Below are 22316 nucleotides of genomic sequence, written 5' to 3' on the forward strand. Positions count from 1 at the left end.
AAGATTGATTGCGCAATACGGCCGGGCGCAGGACACCACCTTCCGTTTTGATAAAACCGATCTTGTAATTTAATTATATTCAGAAAATAAAAGAAGACATATATAAATGCAGTGGAGTAGTTATTCCATTTTGTAGGCCCACTTTTAGAATTTTAATAATCAATATGAAGTTGTGTTTTAAGGAACGGGTAAATAAGAATATTCTACTTATCACATAAAACAGACGAGTTATGATTTTAATGGACAAATTATTTGTATACTACAGGGTCTCTACAGAGCGTAGCCTATAGAAAAGTTTAATGTATATTTATTGGCCTTTGAGTCTTCGTCTTTATGATGGTCGGGCAACACTGTCAACGTCTCCGCCCATATAAAGATGACGGCTGAACGTACATCGTTTTCACATGAGCAGGTACATCACGCACGTGAGCGCCCGTCATGGCCTCGGCAGACGTGGAAAAAGTGTTACAGTTGAAACTTCAGCTTAAAGAGAGCAGAGAAGGACGGACGGTATTGTTTTCTTTAACTGTAACACAAAAGCTAAACCATTTATGCTCATGGTGCTACTAAAGTATTTTGCATAAAACGTTTGGCGTAGTTATTAGGGTGGGATTTGATCAGCTCACAGCCATGTTCATGTCACCTCAGTGAACTAGCACTGAGGAATTCCTTAGCGTTTCTCGTGTTTGAAGATAAATCAGGCTGTATGTAGTAACAAACAGACATGAGTTATTAAGGTCGTTACTAGACTCTCATATTCACTCTACCTGAATAGGCCTACAGCCCCAGACGTGTTCTGGAAAGATAATTATAGATTTGGTGCTTTAAACTTCGTATTGATCATAGAATAGTATTTGTAGCGTGTGATGATGCATAGCCTCTCTTCGTGTACATTCTAGTAGGTGCTACGTTTGGGTGTGCAGCCTGAGGGTGCCTGCCTTTTGCTAGTGGGGACATGATGAAGGGGGTTGGGGTTTGAGTGGTTCCAGGCTAAAAATACTACAGCAGTTGCCTGTCCTGTTGACTGACTGTCAATGTGAGGAAAAGAATTAGGAAGCTGTGAGATGACTCACTTATAAGATCTGCTTAATTACAATGATGTATTGTGCAGTTTAATTTTATTTTTGTATTTGAAATATTGAATGTTTACTAAAATGGTACATGTGACTCCTTCCACGTGTGTGGTGGCAGGTCTTTTACAACCTGTGGCTGTTGTGGCATTTCCCAATTATAGAACTTTGCAAATGGAGCAGCTGCATATTAGGCTTTTCCATACATAGGGTCTACTTATCCAGCTGGTTTAGCATATCTGGTTTTCCAGTGTAGCAATGCAATGGATCTGGCTGGATATTTTCCTTAAATGGAGTGTGTTGGTTCCATGTGTATCGAGGAAATGAAAGGTATAGACTTTATTCCAGCAGTCACTGCTAGATGAAATAACTAAAGAAGCCAGTAGATGAATGGTAATCTGCTGACAGCAAACACTTGTGCTCTTCATTGTATATTTTGATACATATGCATAGTGGGGGAAAAAAAATGTTTTTCCACTTCAGCTGCTGAAAACCTTGAAGAAGCTTCAAGAACTGGACATAACGCTTGATATTCTTGCTGTAAGAGACAATCCCCTTTTTATATTCCCCCAAGGAGGAAACCTTTATTTTAGTTTTTTTTCCTTCATAAATTAAGCCATTATACATTGTGTGTATGTATGTATGTATGTATGTATGTATGTATGTATGTATGTATGTATGTATGTGTGTGTGTGTGTGTGTGTGTGTGTGTGTGTGTGTGTGTATATATATATATATATATATATATATATATATATATATATATATATATATATATATATATATATATATATATATATATATATATATATATAGGAAACTGGAATTGGTAAAGTAGTGAACTCCTTTCGAAAACATGATGATGCTGGGGAAATGGCCAAAATGTTAGTTCATCGGTGGAAAAAACTGGTTCCAAAGGAGCCTTCAAGGTACTGCCTCTCCAAATAATAATCACTTTTTAAGAATACATTAAGTATATTATTATTTGAAATATACTTACAATACCTCTATTTTTTTTCATATTTACAGTGCTTTTCAGTTTACCATTTGAATCATTTTCCTCTGTGTTATTGTTATAGTTCGAATGTTGTGCAGCTTCAGTCTCCCTCTATGAAGGAAGAGGTTCAACAAACGGGCAAAGAAGAAAACAGTGAGGCTTCAGGGAGTACGAAAACGTCTGAAGCGAAGCACAAGAATGAAAACATTGGCCTTGAATGTAAACCGTCGAAAAACATTGATAGTAAAAGTAAATTCAAGCAGACAGTGATTAAATCAAAAGATTGCACAGACGGCGAAAAGAAAGATTGCACAAAGAAAGACTCTGATGTTGGCCATAAGCCACAGACACCTAAAAAATCTTCAAAAGAGATGTTAGCCAGTGGCTACCATAAAGAGAAAAAAGATTGTGAGCAAAAAAATATTGCAAAGGATTCTGACGTAATGAATACTCAGCTACCCAAGAACTCCAATAAGCAAAAAAATAGTCATTTGAAGGAAGATGATTTGTGTGAGCGACAGCGTGAAAAGAAAAGAGATGCCTTAAAAAAAAGGGACCACGAGGAGAAGAAAAGGACAGAAAAGGTATTGGAAGTTGGCAGGGACCCAGAGATTGAGGAGTTTGAAATGCCCTCCATGTCCTTTGAGGCATACTTAAACTATGATCGTGAGGCCCCTAAACGAAAGAAGAGGGCATGTGATAGAAACCTAAAGCATCTTAAGACTAACCAAAAAGAGGATGGCAAAGTACGTGAAGTCTCCAATACGACGCCAAGCGATTCAGCAATGGAATCATCGATTACTTTGGTAGTTACTGGCACCACTTGTTCATGATTCATAGACTGTGATTATTTTGAGGTTTTGATTTGAAATTATATGAACTCTTCAAAGGGTTCAAAGGGATCAGTGTTGGACTTGCTCAAGGTTCCATTGCCTGTAATTTCTCCTGAAAGTGAGGATCTTTCTCAGTATCAGTATTTAACAGAAAAGAAAGGTGAGTCATTTGATTACTTTCATGTTAACATATACTGTATATCAAAAATTTATAATTTCATCTCATTTAAGTAGTATCATTTTTATTAGTGCCTTTGACAGTGGCATAATTTTGTCCAGGACAGGCCTTGATCTGTGACATGATTTTGTGCCTGTCTGTGTTTGCAAAAAAAATATATAATTTTTTTTTTTTACAATATTTAAGCCTTGAACTTTGGGGTTTGTAGTTCAGAAGGCCACAGATACCTATGAAGAAGCTGCAGTGTTTACCGGTCAGCGGCTTAATAAGAAGATGCAGGTGTACTCTGGAAGCAAGGCTGCGTATCTTCCCACTATGATGACCCTATACCAGCAATGCATCCGAACCCTGCAGAACAATATTGACTGTGAGTGAGCCGGACATGTGGGGTTAGCCCTTACCCCTTGAGCTCTGATGACTTTTAAGGGGTTTATTGCCTTATCCCTGTTTAGCACTCTACGAAATTGGAGGGGTTCCATTTGAACTCTTGGAGCCAGTGCTGGAGCGTTGCAGGCCGGAGCAGCTGTTACGGATTGAAGACTGCAATCCTGTAAGGGATTATAATGGATAGTCATACCAATTAATTCTAATGTGACCAACAATGAAAGATGGCAATTGCAGTTTGCAAAATTAGGATTAATTCATGTGGTGTTTTCTCTCTGAACAATGCATCTGTTTGAACAATCTCTCCAAGTCTTACCTGTAACATGCACATGTCTATTAGGATTTTCACACATGAGTTCAGGGTCATGTAGGTTTTAGCGACTAATATAGTTTTGATAATGGGGACAGGAGCTTTTTAATTACCTTAAAGGTGCCTTCTGTGAATTACAAAGGTTGGAACATGGACAGAGAGACACCTGCTGAGTTTCTCTTGAGTCCTCAAACAATCAAAGCTAGTTGTACTTGAGTTTTTTATTTTTATTTTTTTATTTTTTATTTTTTTTTTTACCCCTACTTCTGGTGTTTCCATTGACAAGGTGGTGTTTGGCACTATATGTTGCTTTATATGTTGGCCCCACAGGTGTACATAGGCGTAACTGACCACCTGTGGGAGAGGCACTGTCGCCGGGACTTCCGGAATGCTCAGCTGGAGGAGTATGAGGCTTGGAGGGAGATGTACCTCCGCCTGTCTGAGGAGCGAGAGCACAAGCTCCAGCAGCTCACCAGAAGCATTGTGTCTGCTCATTCTGGGAAGCCAAAAGGTAAAGACCAAAGGATTAGGGCATGAAAAGGCTCTCCTGCTCCAAAACCTCAGCCCTCATTTGTAGATGATTTGGCTTTTTCCTAATGAGTTCACACAACTGAAACTTGTGCAGTTGCTGTGACCAAGAAGTTGTTAAATTGGATAATATTGGGAATACTGTTGTGGTAGGAAAATTTGCCATTTCAACATGCTTGTCATTTACGGGTTAATCCAACACATTTGATGTATTAATAGATAAATGCTGTTTCATGTGTCGAACTGGAAGACCTTGTTTGATCAGAAACGCACCGTCTTAAGTTCACCTTTTAGTGCTTTCACAGTAGCAGGAACAGTGGTGTAGTGGTGAGATGACTTGGATAGCCCCATTTTTTTTTTTTCCTCTATGAATAGTCTAAAGTGAAATTAATCACAATCAGTTCATCAGCAAAATCCTAATAGGGGAATATGGTATTGGTCTTGAATTTGAGGAACCTGCTTTGTACTCACATTCTTGCCTCAGCCAGAAGGTGTAGTATATGGCATACTCAATCGCCTGTCATTCACCCGAGTCCCCTCTACAAAAACTTCACCCCAAATGGCCTTTTGATTATGGCCTCAGTAGTAATAGTACCTCAAATAGGCATTACTTTGCAGCTCCTACTTTTAAAACATGATTTTGCTGATTTTTCTAAATTTTACAAACACGCTCTTATCCCACCAGGTTGTGATTGCTGGGTACCACGTAGGGTTGGGCTGATGTCATTGTCCATCAGTGATGGCTGACTGATATTGCGGTCTTGAACTGGCATTGTGTTGTCATACACCGCCCAACCCCAGCCAAAGATCAGCTTGAGCCATAGAACTGATGAATATGGTTTTTCAAACATTGTTGAAAACCCATATCAGCCATTTCCTTTTTTTTGGTGTAATGTTTTTAGTTAATTTTTTTTGTGCAACCTTTTACATTAAAATGCTAAAATGTGCATTTAAAAATATTTGCAATAATGCTTTATATTATTGTTTTTATTTTGTAAAATGTATATCTCTGGTACTGAAAACACTTAATGGCAGTGGAGCTTATATTTTTCCACGTGAGCATACATTTATATTTAAATATTGCCTAATAAAAAGAAGAGAAACTTTAGTGACTGCTTTATTTTAAACACAGGGCATCACAGTCGTACCAGATTTAAGATATTTTTACAAAAAAGACAAATGGGCTTTTTGTTGCAAGGACTCAATTAATTAATAATAATAAATGAATTGTACTATTCAAATGTAACTATTTGAATAGTCATTGAGAAGGTGTAAAAGAAAATATATAAAAACCTAAAAGTATTTTAAGACTTCCAATGTAGACCATTGTGATGTAGACATTATATTCTACCAGGTAGGTAGACATTGCCCAACCCTAGAGTCAAGTTATTCCCTTAACTTTAAATTGCTGATTAAGTTTAAAGTGCATGCTGACCCTTTTTTGTTTTTTGACCTTCACACTTTTATAACTATTACTACACAATAGTAGAACTGGCATGATGGTAATTTAATAGGAGTAAACAGAATAGAGATTTGGCCTACTGGACTCAGGTAGTCTTAAGGAATATCCACAGATATGTTCGCTAATCAAAAGCTCATAATTGCAGCTTCCTTTAAAAGCCTAACTTCTTCGGTGTAATAGTCTGTATGTCAGATATCGTCCTTAGCTACTGCCAGCCCTCACAGCTGTGCTTTTCTTTTGCTTCCTCTTCAGGAAGACAGGTGAAGATGGCATTTATACATTCAGCTGCCAAGCCACCTAGAAATGTGCGTATGCAGCAAGAACTTCATGGCACTGCCAGCCCTGGCTTCCCTCACCCTGCAGACAAGGCCAGGTCAGTTGTGATCAGATCTGTTTGGATTGGGCTTCATCATCTATTCAGTGCCATCCTGTGGAGTCAAACATTCTCATAATGACCTGCTTTGTGTAGTGTGATGACATGTTTCTAGAAGTTGGGCAAAATGACTAATTGATCTTCAAATAACCAATTATGTTTGAAGGACTTTCAAAGTTCTATCTACGCTGTTTAGAAGCATAAGTATAACCTTGAATAAGTGTTGTGGGTTTTTGTTTTTTTGGGGGTGGGGGGAGGGGGTGTTGGAATGCCTGTACTCACTGGTTCATTTGGGTTCGTGAATAGGTTTTTGGGTACAGTCAAAGTGCCTAGAAAAGGTCGGATCAGCATGGCTTAAATGCTTTTCATGTGCCATTGATGTATGAGCAAGCATAGAAAGACAAACATTCATATAGAATAGTAGTGGGAACTGGAGTGTGTAAGCATCTCTGCTCAGAGGTCAGTCACATGTTTGGCTTTATGGCTTTACCTTGGTCCTGTGTTTGGTCTATACGCCGACTGTATTTAGTCTGTGTTGATTCCCCATACTGTGTTTTTTCTCAGTGGGAAGAGTCAAGAGGGTAGAGGGAGACCCTGCTTCAGTGAGCCCTCCAAGCCTCCCAGCACAAGTTCTGGGAACAACCAGTCCCAAGACCCACGAAAGATCAAAAGTGAGAGATCCTGTCCTTGTTTTAACTCAGGCTAGTTGGTATACTGTTCCTACAATAAGAGCATTACTTTGTTTACCATAGCACAGCCAGTTGGCCTTCAAGAAAGTGTATAATGATGTGCTAAGTGTGTTCTTACAGAAATCAGCCATATTTACGGAGGAAAAAACTGCAGTCTGGTTGATGTGCCTTCAGTCTCATCATAATTCTGTTTGGTAGCAGGAAGTGGATACTGACTGTAATCAGAGCAGTGCTTTGATGAAGTTGTTAGCTTTGCCTTTATAGAATATATAGAAGGTTGTTATTCCATGAGAAAGGTGGTGTTTGAGTTTAGACTCATTTTAGAATGTTTTCTGTTTGTAGGAGTGGCTCCAATGATGGCAAAGTCTTTGAAGGCTTTTAAGAAGCAACTTGGACGTAGATGAGTGTGGAAGGTGACTGACTATAGAATACATACCAATCCTTATAGACCCATGTAAACCAAGTTACCTCTTTTTTCTGATGCTGTAGAGGTTAGGGATAAGTTCCTACTAATTTTGAGTGTTTGTTTTTTTTTTCTATATGGAAATAAAAGTATGCACTTTCAAATGATATGACTACCTATTGTGCTGTGATTAAATGCACTGGTAAAATAAAATAAATGTTATGATTTAGCTTTGATTTCTTATTGGGGTATTGACATGATTGTATAACGTTTTGTCTCCATCTAGTGGTTATAATGGTAAATACCTGCTGTAGTCCTTATTCCATGGACCCTTGGATTAAATATTAGGACCACCTTTAAAAATGTGATCCGGTTGTCATATTTGATGACTTGTTTTCTTAGTACGTGTACTTTTGGAGGAGTGTAGACCTTTTGAAAAGTTCTTAAAGGATTCCACAAATAGGCAAAGCCAATGTGGAAGCCAATTATACAACTGGAGAGATTTCTTTTTTTTTTCTTTTTTTTTTTGGGATTGTCAGAACTCCCTCTTTTTTAAAATGAATGATTCTTTGACCTTTTTTTCAAAATGGAAAAATTATTTGAATGGAAGATTGTGTTCTAAACTATAACCAAAATAAATACACAAAATACATGAATATGTCGTATCACTATAGTCAGGTTTTCTCAAGACAAAAAAGCAAAATGTATCAGAAAAGGACATTTGGATCGCCTGTATTAAAATTCTGCGACTATAAGTTAATCATTATAATCAGCATACACGTTTAATGTAGGTTCTATTATGTGCTTCCTGGTGCTTTATTCCTGCACCGATACATTACTAATTTTTTCTTTTTAATTTAGCTCAAGTAAACGAAAAAAAAAACCCAAATATCATGTATTGATGCATTGTGTATTTGTTTTTCTGCAATCTATTGCTATTCTCTTAGCAAAAGAACATAAATCAGTTTATATATCAGTTTTCATTGATACTCAACCCGTTTTTGACGAGACCGCCTTTAACTCTCGGATACTTAAATCGTGATATCCTAGAGGAGTTTATTCAAGTAATTTAGACTAGAATATTAACCAATTTTCTTTCAGGAATGTATTGCAATGTTCATGTATCCGCCATGGACTGACCTCTAACCAGCGTGTTAAATATATCGTCTCTTAAAACACCGATTTTAAATATACTTCAAGCAAGTAAAAACGTATTTGTAAACGCACTCTAAAGGGGACAGAGGGAGATTAAATCTTTTCCAGGGAAGGGAGGGACCAAATCAGACCAAATTGCGACGTCAGTTCGCAATGAGGGAGTCAGTGTTCCGGGTCACAAACGGGACTACGAGGAAATAAACTCCTCAACACAAGAAACACGACTCAGATCTAACCAAACAAACATGTAATCGCTTTAGAGAAGAGGAAATGTGAAATGATCATTTCCACTAAAGACGGGAGAAAAAAACAACTTTTTTTCGAATGATAACGTCTAGAGAAGTGGACTTTTGGACAACGTTTTAACCCACGTTACTCTACACTGTTTAAGTCCGGGCTGGGAGGAGGTTGTTTGGCTGCGTTTGAAATTGCTTTTCATGGTAGGGCAAACTAAACCAGGAGTGGACGCTTTGCATTTCGTAGTTGAAACTTCTTGTGTCCGGTTGGTTGGTTGTGTTGTGGTTTTTTTTTGGTTTTTTTTGGTGTGTGTACATACTTTCCAGTACGGATTTTTCCGGGGGTAGGATTATCCCCCCGTGATGTTTCAGTGTATACCCCTGTGGCGGTGTAACCGTCACGTTGAGCTGATCGACAAGCGCCACTGCTCTCTGTTATACGTCCCAGATGAGATTTTTCGCTACAGTCGGAGTTTGGAGGAGCTTTTATTGGACGCAAACCAACTTCGTGACTTGCCCAAGGTAAGATCACAGCCATGGTAATTTAAAGCCGTGAAGATGCCGAATGATTCAGCTTGTAATGGGGACCACTGCTTGTTGGAAACAACTATTCTGTTACGGATGAATAGAGCATATCCAGTATCTGGTGCGCCCATGTTGACCATCTGTGTCTCACTAGAAAATGCCACGACTTACCTGCAATAGTTTAGCTGACCTAACATTGATGGTGGCAGGTACGGTCTGCGATTCTTCCGGAATTTATGCAATACTAGACCGAGAGGCTCACGCATATTTTTACGTTTATCCTCGACAAAGGTTATAGCCGCCTTCTGGTTATTCTTCAGTCATTATTAAAAGTGAAGGCCCAGCAGTTTTAAATATTCCTTAAATCAGCATTTTCTTCTGTAGACTAAACGTTAAAGTCCAGTATAAAGTTTCCAACACTGTCCAGACGTGCTCAAGGAAAATCGTTTTCATAGGAACAAGCCATAGAAAGGGAATTGTCTAGGTGTTCTCAGATGAAATGTTTAAGGATAGCACTAAGTGTTTGTCAGAGTTAAATTAATTCCTCAGTCTGATTCACCTTGGAAAAGGCTGTCCTAAATATGGCTTAAAATGTATGATATTGGCTAGTTTTCTTAATAACGATTTTTCTTTCAGGATATTTGCAATGTACTGAAGAAAAATCAAAAGTTTGATACACCACTAAAAATTGGTCTGTGGAAAAAACATGGGACATGTATACGTAGTACATGAGTGCTCATGCATGCAATGTTGCTAAACTGATATTAAATAGGGCGAGTCTTCCATGTCATCTGAATCCTTATTCCAGATTGGTCAAACAATTTTTTCACGCTTGCATTTGATAAGAAGAAATGCATTTTACCTCTCCAGCTAATCACCTGTAGAGAATAACTTTAGTGATCTTCAGGACTCATTAACCTCATTTAAAGATAACAGTGAATATAGGAATAATCAGTGACTTCAGAGATCTTCAGGAGTCTGTAACATCGTTAGAATGTTATCAACAGTGACTATGTAAATGTTTCAGCAGCAAATTCTTCACTGTTATGTTTAAACAATTTTTTTCAAGTTATATTTCTTTCTAGATGTTTATAACCAGCATGTCAGCACTGGAATTTGCGTGGAACATGTTGAAATGTTGGCTCACAATTTTTACTTTGCAAATGCATGTGGCACATTGTAAAGAGAGAATTTTTGTTTGAAATATTTCTGAGATACAATTATATAACAGGTCAGTGTAATAGAAACTTGTGGTGATGTCTGAACTAGTAACAAGAATTTTTGCACGTTAGCCTTTAGAACTGACACCAAATTGGGGAACTCATCACACTCCTTAACAAAAGAAAGCAAATAGTCAATTGAACTGAGTAGTCTGGTAGTTTAATGCTGTTGCCTTTTAAAGCAGAGCAGCAACATAGGAGTCCAAGCAAAACACAAAGTTGCTTATTTCTAACAACTTAAAAAAGGTCAGTAAATGTATAAAAAGTAACAATGCATTTTGTTATCTACAAGAAACATGAAAACAAAAATCAACCAGCAGTGTTTCATGATTTCCCTTTAAGGGCACTGTGGTTGTGCCCAAAGAATCCCTGCTTTTAAACATTTAATGAATTAGTCTTGCTTTAAAATTATTAAAAGACAATTGTTTGGTTTCTCCTTAATATCTACTTATCTTTGGTCATGTTCCCGCTACTTGTAGTCTGAAAACATGGTGATAACATGATGGTTAAAACATGATGGTTTTATCTTTACCTTTTAATAGAAACTTAATAGAATATGGGATTGTTTTTTTTATGCTGGTGGAAAGCTGATGTTGAGTCATACAGCACATTGTACAGAATGGCACTTTTATGTGGCACCTTTACATGTGGTGGAATATTTGCCATTCCTTTATGGAATTGCTGTTATTCTTGTGTTTGTGTCTGCCCTCTCACTCGCTTCCCCCTCTGGGCCTAGCCTGGGCACTATACTTTGTTGAGATAAGTTAATGATGTTGTTCAGCTGGTCACAGAGAAAGCAAGAGTACCACTGCAAAAGTTGACGAGCTGCAGCTGACGAAGGAAGGAAATTTCAGGATTGCTTTAAAAATTTTTTCTCACAGACTATTTTAATCAAAAATGCCACCCAGATCCTTGAGCTAGTGTTCTGTTCCCTCGCGGTTACTATTCAAATCTGTGGTGAACTCCTGAGTAGACTTCTGTCAATGTCAAATAGCATACAATGTGGTATGTGATGCATCATTTGGGTTGGGGTAGGGTATGGGGGTTCATGTTGCTCTAGGTTGTAACATCAGATGTTTTTAACTCATAAATTCAGCATTTAACTAATGCATTCCAGGTATAGCTATTTATTCAGCTTGTAGAATCCATAAATGATTAGCAGGTAACAAACAGCATTGTTTGCTGAACTAGTGGCCTGTTTCAGGCTGAACAAGTCCTAATCAAGTTCCAAATATTGACAGAGGGGGTTAAAAGTTTAAGGACTGTTTGTCACATTGCAGGTGGTAGAGTGGACGAGGGGTCAGTGAGGCCGAGCACAAAGTGACAGGAAGTTAGATGGTGAACAGGTTCACTGAATCCTATCTGTTGTCATCACTGACTCTGCATAGCATGTCATGTCATGTTTCATTTATGGTGACTGCTTCTTTGTCGGAATATTTTATAACCCATTTTGACTACAGAACAAATGCCAAAGTTTTGGTCAAAAATGTTAATATTGCTCCAGGATGTCTAAGGTAGCCCACATGGTGCTGCTGCTGTTGTTGTTTGGGCAGTTTGTCTCTCTTCTGCTGTCTGGAGAGACCACCAATTTATCAGCAAGACAGAGAACAGGAAGAGTAACATTTTACAGGGTGTATGCAGTGCTGTGTGAGATTGTTAGGCCTATATATAGGCCTTGTTGATATTTGAAAGCAGGCTGAAATGTCAGTTTTTTGTCTGTACAAGATGCTTGCCATTTCAGTTTTCTTACACTGGCAGGTTTTACAAAAAACATAACTCAAAATGCTGTCAGCTAGCCACTCACCTGAAAAAGGGATTATGTGTTGGAGGACAGAATAGCCTTTGAGCCTTGTAACCAGTATTGCTGATAAGAAATGTGAAACCTGTGCCTAGTCAAATTGGCATTCATTGCTGTTTTGAATTCAGCTTTACTTGTTCAGTTTTGGCTGTCTTTATCACCTTTGGTCATTGTGGTTGAGTTTTTATGCCAGTGAAGTAGCTTTTTGCAAGTTTAATAGACAAAAGTCTGTTTTGCATATTTATCCTAAAGACTATATTTGGGGTGGATTTAACCCATTTCTCTGCACCTACAAAAGTGATGTGTATATTTGACTTTTCTGACACTTGCTATAAGGAACACCTATTTTAGATAGCGTGCCCCGGCTACCCTGGCAAATACCGAATGCCAGTGGTGCCGGCAGTGCTGGATGAGACTGATAAAATGCGTTAAGGAGTCAGTGGATTTTTTTTATTTTTATTTTTTAAAAATTTAATTAATTTATTTTTTAACACGGCTCAGAAACATGAAGCTCGTTCCATCATCTACCTAGCCATGGAGCTCTTTCTGTTGTATGCTGACACTGCAGAGTCAGTCAGTGGATATGAAAATGTTCTGTGTTATATAGGATTTCATGTTTGACAGGATTAGCTTTGTTGAAAGTGTGGGTTATGCATGTTGCCTCAAGCAGCCCTTTGTAGTAGTTCTCCCAAAAGGCATGTGAAAGTAGCCAGGTAACCTGAAGCCAAGGCAGAATGAATGATTCACTTAAATGGTCATCGCCATTTTTATTTCAGCTAGTTAATCAAGGATAAGACATCATAAGACCACACTGAATTGGTTATTGGTTTCCAGTCATATAACTGTACTTGGATCACAAGCATTTATCTATTTTGAATGTAATCGCACCAAAATATTATACTTTTGGTTTTAATTGGGTGAATGATGCACTTTCCTAGGCTTGCTAGTCAGGTAATTGAAGTCAGCACCTGAAAAACTTGTTGATGATTAAGTACATATGTATATTTGAAGGAAGGGCAATTTGTATCCTTCTGGTGATTTTTTTTTTTTTTTTTTTTTTTTTTTTTAAACTGGTTAAAATGCAGCAGGTCAGGTCATGGTACTATCTGGTGTTGGGAGGAACCACAGAAGTGACAGGCAGGGAGTGACGGTTGAATGGTTGATCACTTCAGAGGTGGGGGATTGACTATGTGGTTATTCCCAGACACAAGTTGTTTTTTTGTTTTTTGTTTTTTTTGAAACTGAATCATTAACTGATTGTGAAATGGTCTGCCTATAGTCATTTTGAAATGTATTTCCCAGACCATCAAAGCATTTTGACACTTTATTCCAGTGCTATTAGGAAATGCACTGAACATTGCCTGCACTGGTATGCTGAACTGGTATCTCCTCTAGTCCTCAATGACCTTTCTTTTTCCACTCTATAGCTTGAATGAATGAATGAATGAATAAATAAATAGACAGTAATACATTTAATGAATGTAAATGTCTCTCACCAGTACAGACAGCAGTGCGGAGTAGAACCTTTCTGCTGGAGTTCACATCTGAACGGTAGTTGTAACGTGTTGCTTGCTGAGAGTGGAGGGAAGAACTGCATGGTTTCCCCCGCTTCCATTTATACATAACAGCCAATCTGGTGTCTACATGGGCGCCTGGATTATGTTAAGGTCCAGCTAGGAGGTATTAGCTTTGGAACTCTTGTATTTAGTCATGTTGATTATGATAAGGAAGGTTTTTCTGTCTTGGACGTAGCTTTTAGCTAAATGGAAGGCAGTGGACAAACAAACAAATGAAATATTGCTCTGCCAGAAGCAGAATTCTCTGCAACTTGCTTACAACTTGTTTATCTTTTTCAGCAATTTTTCCAACTGGTGAAGTTAAGAAAGCTCGGACTGAGTGACAATGAGATCCAGAGACTTCCTCCAGAGATAGCCAACTTTATGCAGCTTGTAGAACTTGACGTCTCACGCAATGGTAAGCAAAATGGCTTTTCTCTGTCCCTTATCTTTAGGCTGTCTATAATGTCAGTTTTAGTGTGGCACAGGTGGTGCTGTGTATATCCCACCATTATAACACTACAGTCACAGGCCAATCATGTATACGTCTATTGCATCACTAGGTAGAACTTTCATTCCAAGTCCTGACAGAGCTTAAGGTTCTGCATGGTTTGTTACACACTATGCATGGGTACTCAAATGGTGACCTATATATGTATTTCAGTAAAGTGGGAAACGGGTTTGGTTTGAAATTTCTGGCCTCTCCCATCTACTTGGATTCAGACGCCCAACCTATTTTTGCATCTTTCCCTACTTTAGCTATGGAAGTGACATCAGTCTGGTGATTTCTCAGTTCACAGAAAATCTCCCATGTGAACACGGGTGGAATGATAATTATAATGATAATTCTTTCTGCTTACTATTTTCAAAGTTCAAATGGCGATTTTGCAGCCAGGTGTCTATATTTGGCACAACCCTTAATAATTTGTGAAGGAGACTTCTGTGGTCTAAAATGGTAGTTTCCCTCTTGAAGATGGTTTATGCCTTTTCTCTGTTTACACTAACATTGACTAACGCAGTCCTTTGGGTAAACATTGACAGTAAATTGAAATTGATCTTTGACCTCCTTCTGAATCGTTTGGCTGCTGCTTATTGGATTAGTAAAGTGATACAGTTAAAGTGTTTGAAGTTACTGATATGAATGTATAATATTTTATGGAAGTGACTATAACCACTTTTTAATTTTTTTTTTATTTTACACAGACATTATAGAGATTCCAGAGACCATTTCCTATTGTAAAGCTCTTCAAGTAGCAGACTTTAGTGGAAACCCTTTGACAAGGTAATTGAGGAGTGTTTGGCCTTAACTTTTGACTTTATGATGCAGTTTTTTATTCTGCTATTGTCTCTTCCTGTATAGAAAATAATTGGTTTGTATTTTATTGGGTGTTGAGCTGACTAACCAACAACATTACACTCATTGTTTATTATTGTCTCTATCCTTTGGGGCCTAATCAACATTTAATCTTTTTTAATCGTGTTCATTTTTCTGTTTCAATACGTCTGCACATTAATTTATTCTCTTTGGTTGGTGGGTTCTCATCTATTCTACCTCACAAATACAATGGATTTTGATTTTTTGGTAACCACATGTATTTTTTTTTTTTGATTGCTTGTATATTTTCTTTAATTAGCAACAGTGCCTTCCCACTGAGCTGATTACGTCAGGCTTGTACACTGCCTTTGGTCTTAAGAGAATCTTAATATGCCTGCAACGCCTATATAGTTATTTATTGATGTCCTAATTTGACTTAGGAATGATGGAATAACTAGACATTTGTAGTGGGTTCACATGGGTTGTCAGCTCTGTTATCAGCATAGTGTTAGAGCTTAGTAGTATTCTGGTTCAACAGTATCCTTTACTCTACTCTAGCCTACTGTATTGGATACATTCTATGACTAGGTGACAGCACTTTTTAAATTGCTCTGGATAAGAGGATCTGCTGAATACCAAAAATGTCAATTTAAAAAGCTTACTGTGATCTCCTCTAGCCATATGCTGTTTTGGTTTCTGTTTACACAGTCACTTGGATCCATTTTGAGACTTGTCATTTCATAGCCCTTGTTATTGGTTTAAAGTATGTTTACTTTTAGTTTATATTACAAGTATGTGAAGAGCAGCAGGAAGTTTGGATTTTAATGGCTTTTGTTTTTGTCTGTTATCTACCAGTGTTTGGGCTGCATCAGCATTGCTTAATGTCAAACCCCTCTTTGTTTCAGATTGCCGCAGACCTTCCCTGAGTTACGGAATCTGACGTGCCTTTCCATCAATGACATTTCATTACAAGCACTTCCTGACAACATTGGAAAGTAAGCAACCCTTTACTTTATACCTCAGCTGCTTTTCCCCCCAAACCAAAAGTTCTGCTCAAAAACATGTACTGATTACGGAAGGCTTAATGATCAAATCCTCTGCTAAAGACTCATGGTCAGATTTTTATTATTTTTTTGGCTTTGGAAGCAATGTATTTTTATGTGTTTATTTGGATTCGTCAGCTTTTGGCTGCCCCTTCTGAGTAGGAGTGTTTTCAGGTTGCACTTCACATCCCTAAGTACTTAAAGGAACAATGTATAATATATTTACTGTAGTAAATTATAAAATGACCATGATGTGTCATCAGAGATTAAGAAATCATGTTAAGTTGAAATACAGGCTTCTGCGAAAAGAGTGCTATAGCCAGTATGTTCTCCTTTGTAATTTCCATTCTGGAGTGGAAAGTCTGTTTGTGTTTTGACCTGTGATCCTGTCTGCTGCCCAATTCCCAATACCATTTTGACAGCCCGGTTGGCCACATGTGAAACAAATTGGCCAGCAAATGCAGCGTGCTGCAGCCATGGAAGCAAGCAAACAAGCTGAATCAACAGAGTTGATGTTAGATTCTGCATGACCTAAAAAGTTCCATGACCAAAGAGTTACCTAGTAAACGCTAGTAAAACGCTGGCGATGCATCTGAAGACGGAGACAGCTTAGAGCCAAGAAAGATTTTGACAGATGCTGAGCTAATTTTCTCCTAACAGGTAAGCGTTAGGCAACACAAACCTTCACTAATTTATCACAGGTACTAGCAGTGATGGGTATTTTAAGTAATTTCAGCATTCAAGTACTTGCATACATACTCTTTGATCCATGTTCAGCTGGATTATTAAGGCGAATATTTGAGACATAGCCAGTGAAGGGAGTAGTGCTGCTAACACCGCCATGCTAACACATGCTAATATTAATGGCTGTTGGTCACACCCGAGGAGCAGAAAGGCCATGGATGTTTACTACCTTGGCAACAACCAGCATGACTGAGGTTCCACTGTAGACCCACTGGAGTAAACAATTCACCCACCATAGAACCACTGGAATAACCTAGGCTCCACCCTAGAACCACTGGAGTAACTGTGGATCTACATCTACAGTCAAGTGCTCTGATCTGATCTTATAATAAATTATGGACTAGTACTATCTGGGCTGCCAATGGAGGATGGGTTCCTTTTTGAGTCTTGGTTCTGTCAAGGTCTCTTTCTAAATCCTACCTAGGGTGTTTTTCCTTGCTACTGTTTCCACTGGCTTGCTCATTAGGGATCTGGACCCAGACATTTGTAAAGCTGCTGTGTGAGAATGTGTTATAAAAAGTGTTGTATAAATAGATTTGACTTTGATGTCCAAAGGAGGTCAAGGGTGAGGAGAGGGGATTCAGTCCTTGTTTTGACATATGACTGCAGGAAGTGGCTGCAATGCCATCCAGAAATGGCATGCATGTCACAATCAAGTGGCACCTGCCTTTTAGAAACTGTGCCTGCCTCTGTTGACAGGTATCTAAAAGACTGTACTTTCGGCCATTGCGAAATGTGGAATGTGTGAAAATGTAAATAGTTTATAGGGTTTGTTTTTAATTGTGTTGCTGGGTGGATGATTTTAGCCAACAATTAGCTAGCTAGCTTTAAAACTTTATCTAGCTCTCACAAGCAGAATGCTATGTGATGTAACAGTAATAGTTTGGGTTTACAATATAGCAGGCTACGCTACAGTGGCAGACAGTTGACGAGAGCACAGTAAGTTTAAAAATTAATTATTAAAGAGGCTATATTATCGGTGTGTTCATTTTATTGACACCATTAGCAAAATTAAATCTACCACAAAGCTGATGACTTTCGTTGGCTGCTGCAACAACTGCAAGGCAGATGTTTACGGCCAGTGCCACTCATGAGAGACAGATGTCAATAACTGGTGCCACTCACGGTGGTTGGCGGCTGATGCTATGCTTTCAGTTTTTAATAGGGATGCTGATGGTCACCAGCTCTTCATCCAAGTTCTAATGTTTTTTAACTAATAACTATTGGTTGGGTTACAGGTTAAGAAACAAAAATGTGTGGCCTAGTTAATAGCCTAAAAACTGTCTAGGCTACATTTCCACACATCTACAAAAATTAGCCTATAAATGATCTACATTTACACAAATCTACATTTACACTTCTGGCTGGCATAGCTGAGTGGACGATGTGTGTTAATCAAAGCAGTTCGTTTAATGCAGGGGCAGTCACCGTTTCTGAAAGGTAAGTACTACATTCAAGTGGCACCTGCCAATACATGCCAATTCCAGATGGCATAGCGGCCACTTCCTGCTGCCATGTGCCAAATGGTGACCGAAGCCTTGCTGAAAGCGTTACACATACCCATCCCTGGATGGTCACATTTCGGTAGCGTTAGATTACTAGGTAGACAGATATTTTAGTGAAACAATGCACAATTTTATTTTGGCATATTTTTACCTGTGAATCCTCAAGCACTGCCACTCCTTGTAAAGGCTCCATGACTGTGATCGAGCTGCAACAAGAAAGAGCAGTAAGCTACTATGCTGGCTAGTTATGTTGCTTCAAAATAACTATGAAGTTATTTATACATTATCTGTTAAATTGAGCAGCATGTTATCAGGGTCTGGAAAAAACTCCAGAGTGAATTTTCGGAGCAGGGTTAGCATTTTCGTCCGATAGCTAACGCTAAGAGTGTTATAAAAAGCCACATGGGCTAGTTTATAATGTGCAAACAAAATCATTGCAAACATGTACATTAACTGATCAACTTGCAGTGTTCGACTTGTCGTGGCTTGCCATTCCCAAAATTTAAGGTTTTGCTTATTTTGCGCTCATTTGCCTCAGTTCATTGTCCTCAACCATGTCAGCTTCGAGTGAGGGGGGGGATGAGGACGTGTAGGCACGCCAATATATACTCTCTGCAATATTTAGAATTTGGACTGTTGTCAGTATTGTATATATTGGTACTTTAACAAGGCCTGCTAGTTTATTTTTCAGGATAGTAACCCTGATAAATGGTGGTTGCTGATATTTCAGTGTAGTTTTGGTGTGTGCGTGTGTGCTCGTACGCGAGTGCGTGAGCGCGCGCACGAGTGCTTGCGCGAGTGTGAGTGCGTGAGTACCTGAGTGCGCGCGAGTACGTGAGTGTACGTGTGTGAGGTGTGTGTGTGCACGAGAGTTTGTGTGTACGTGTGTGTGCATACATGTCTATGTGAGTGCATGTGCGCGCGTGAGTACGTGAGTGAGAGTACGTGTGTGTACGTACGTGTGTGCGTGCATTACGTATGTGCGCGTGAGTGAGTAGGTGTGAGAGTAGGTGCGAGTGTGTGTGCATGCGTGTGTACATGCATGAGTACGTGCCTGTGCGAGTACATATGTGTGTGGGTGAGTACGTGTGAGAGTACCTGCATGTGCGCGTGAGTGAGTACGTGTGTGCGCACGAGTACATATGTGAGAGTGTGTGTGTACGTATGGGTGTGTGTGTACGTATGGGTGTGTGTGTATGTACGGGTGTGCGTGCGTGCATGTGTGTGTGTATGTGTGTGCGTGACTGAATGCGTGTGTGGGCGACTGAGTGCGTGTGAGGACGTGCGAGCGCGTGTGAGCGAGGGCGAGTGTGTGTGTGTGTGTGTAGAGCGAGGGCGTGTGTGTGTGTGTAGAGCGAGGGCGTGTGTGTGTGTGTAGAGCGAGGGCGTGTGTGTGTGTGTAGAGCGAGGGCGTGTGTGTGTGTAGAGCGAGGGCGTGCGTGTGTGTGTGTGTAGAGCGAGGGCGTGCGTGTGTGTGTGTGTAGAGCGAGGGCGTGCGTGTGTGTGTGTGTAGAGCGAGGGCGTGCGTGTGTGTGTGTGTGTAGAGCGAGGGCGTGCGTGTGTGTCTGTGTAGAGCGAGGGCGTGCGTGTGTGTGTGTGTGTAGAGCGAGGGCGTGCGTGTGTGTGTGTGTAGAGCGAGGGCGTGCGTGTGTGTGTGTGTAGAGCGAGGGCGTGCGTGTGTGTGTGTGTAGAGCGAGGGCGTGCGTGTGTGTGTGTAGAGCGAGGGCGTGCGTGTGTGTGTGTAGAGCGAGGGCGTGCGTGTGTGTGTGTAGAGCGAGGGCGTGCGTGTGTGTGTGTAGAGCGAGGGCGTGCGTGTGTGTGTGTGTAGAGCGAGGGCGTGCGTGTGTGTGTGTAGAGCGAGGGCGTGCGTGTGTGTGTGTAGAGCGAGGGCGTGCGTGTGTGTGTGTAGAGCGAGGGCGTGCGTGTGTGTGTGTAGAGCGAGGGCGTGCGTGTGTGTGTGTGTAGAGCGAGGGCGTGCGTGTGTGTGTGTGTAGAGCGAGGGCGTGCGTGTGTGTGTGTGTAGAGCGAGGGCGTGCGTGTGTGTGTGTGTGTAGAGCGAGGGCGTGCGTGTGTGTGTGTGTGTAGAGCGAGGGCGTGCGTGTGTGTGTGTGTGTAGAGCGAGGGCGTGCGTGTGTGTGTGTGTGTAGAGCGAGGGCGTGCGTGTGTGTGTGTGTGTAGAGCGAGGGCGTGCGTGTGTGTGTGTGTGTAGAGCGAGGGCGTGCGTGTGTGTGTGTGTGTAGAGCGAGGGCGTGCGTGTGTGTGTGTAGAGCGAGGGCGTGCGTGTGTGTGTGTGTGTGTAGAGCGAGGGCGTGCGTGTGTGTGTGTAGAGCGAGGGCGTGCGTGTGTGTGTGTAGAGCGAGGGCGTGCGTGCGTGTGTGTGTGTAGAGCGAGGGCGTGCGTGTGTGTGTGTGTGTGTAGAGCGAGGGCGTGCGTGTGTGTGTGTGTGTGTGTAGAGCGAGGGCGTGCGTGTGTGTGTGTGTGTGTAGAGCGAGGGCGTGCGTGTGTGTGTGTGTGTGTGTAGAGCGAGGGCGTGCGTGTGTGTGTGTGTAGAGCGAGGGCGTGCGTGTGTGTGTGTGTGTGTGTAGAGCGAGGGCGTGCGTGTGTGTGTGTGTGTGTGTGTGTAGAGCGAGGGCGTGTGTGTGTGTGTGTAGAGCGAGGGCGTGTGTGTGTGTGTGTAGAGCGAGGGCGTGCGTGTGTGTGTGTGTAGAGCGAGGGCGTGCGTGTGTGTGTGTGTGTGTAGAGCGAGGGCGTGCGTGTGTGTGTGTGTGTGTAGAGCGAGGGCGTGCGTGTGTGTGTGTGTGTGTGTAGAGCGAGGGCGTGCGTGTGTGTGTGTGTGTGTAGAGCGAGGGCGTGCGTGTGTGTGTGTGTAGAGCGAGGGCGTGCGTGTGTGTGTGTGTGTGTGTAGAGCGAGGGCGTGCGTGTGTGTGTGTGTGTGTGTAGAGCGAGGGCGTGCGTGTGTGTGTGTGTGTGTGTAGAGCGAGGGCGTGCGTTTGTGTGTGTGTGTGTGTGTGTGTAGAGCGAGGGCGTGCGTTTGTGTGTGTGTGTGTGTGTGTAGAGCGAGGGCGTGCGTTTGTGTGTGTGTGTGTGTGTGTAGAGCGAGGGCGTGCGTGTGTGTGTGTGTGTGTGTAGAGCGAGGGCGTGCGTGTGTGTGTGTGTGTGTGTGTAGAGCGAGGGCGTGCGTGTGTGTGTGTGTGTGTGTGTGTAGAGCGAGGGCGTGCGTGTGTGTGTGTAGAGCGAGGGCGTGCGTGTGTGTGTGTAGAGCGAGGGCGTGCGTGTGTGTGTGTAGAGCGAGGGCGTGCGTGTGTGTGTGTGTGTGTGTAGAGCGAGGGCGTGCGTGTGTGTGTGTGTGTGTGTGTGTGTAGAGCGAGGGCGCGTGTGTGTGTGTGTGTAGAGCGAGGGCGTGCGTGTGTGTGTGTAGAGCGAGGGCGTGCGTGTGTGTAGAGCGAGGGCGTGCGTGTGTGTGTGTGTGTGTAGAGCGAGGGCGTGCGTGTGTGTGTGTGTGTGTAGAGCGAGGGCGTGCGTGTGTGTGTGTGTGTGTAGAGCGAGGGCGTGCGTGTGTGTGTGTGTGTGTAGAGCGAGGGCGTGCGTGTGTGTGTGTGTGTGTGTAGAGCGAGGGCGTGCGTGTGTGTGTGTGTGTGTAGAGCGAGGGCGTGCGTGTGTGTGTGTGTAGAGCGAGGGCGTGCGTGTGTGTGTGTGTGTGTGTAGAGCGAGGGCGTGCGTGTGTGTGTGTGTGTGTGTAGAGCGAGGGCGTGCGTTTGTGTGTGTGTGTGTGTGTGTGTAGAGCGAGGGCGTGCGTTTGTGTGTGTGTGTGTGTGTGTAGAGCGAGGGCGTGCGTTGTGTGTGTGTGTGTGTGTGTGTAGAGCGAGGGCGTGCGTGTGTGTGTGTGTGTGTGTGTGTAGAGCGAGGGCGTGCGTGTGTGTGTGTGTGTGTGTAGAGCGAGGGCGTGCGTGTGTGTGTGTGTGTGTGTGTAGAGCGAGGGCGTGCGTGTGTGT

The 22316-nt window shown here is 41.5% G+C and overlaps 1 protein-coding gene across 1 annotated transcript; it reads left to right on the top strand.

The window, feature by feature from the left end:
- The first annotated feature begins 387 nt into the window (after positions 1 to 387).
- Positions 388 to 7606, top strand: LOC113588776 (elongin A, like). Its single transcript, XM_027028127.3, has 11 exons — positions 388 to 510; positions 1554 to 1610; positions 1887 to 1999; positions 2150 to 2873; positions 2958 to 3060; positions 3287 to 3445; positions 3531 to 3628; positions 4103 to 4283; positions 6015 to 6135; positions 6700 to 6806; positions 7167 to 7606. The coding sequence occupies exons 1-11, from the start codon at positions 439 to 441 to the stop codon at positions 7226 to 7228; spliced, it is 1797 nt and encodes a 598-aa protein (XP_026883928.2). The 5' UTR covers positions 388 to 438; the 3' UTR covers positions 7229 to 7606.
- The last annotated feature ends 14710 nt before the right edge of the window (positions 7607 to 22316 follow it).

The sequence above is a fragment of the Electrophorus electricus genome, unplaced genomic scaffold, assembly GCF_041902795.1.
Source record: "Electrophorus electricus isolate QZ-2024a unplaced genomic scaffold, ASM4190279v1 Scaffold394, whole genome shotgun sequence".
NCBI lineage: Eukaryota > Metazoa > Chordata > Actinopteri > Gymnotiformes > Gymnotidae > Electrophorus > Electrophorus electricus.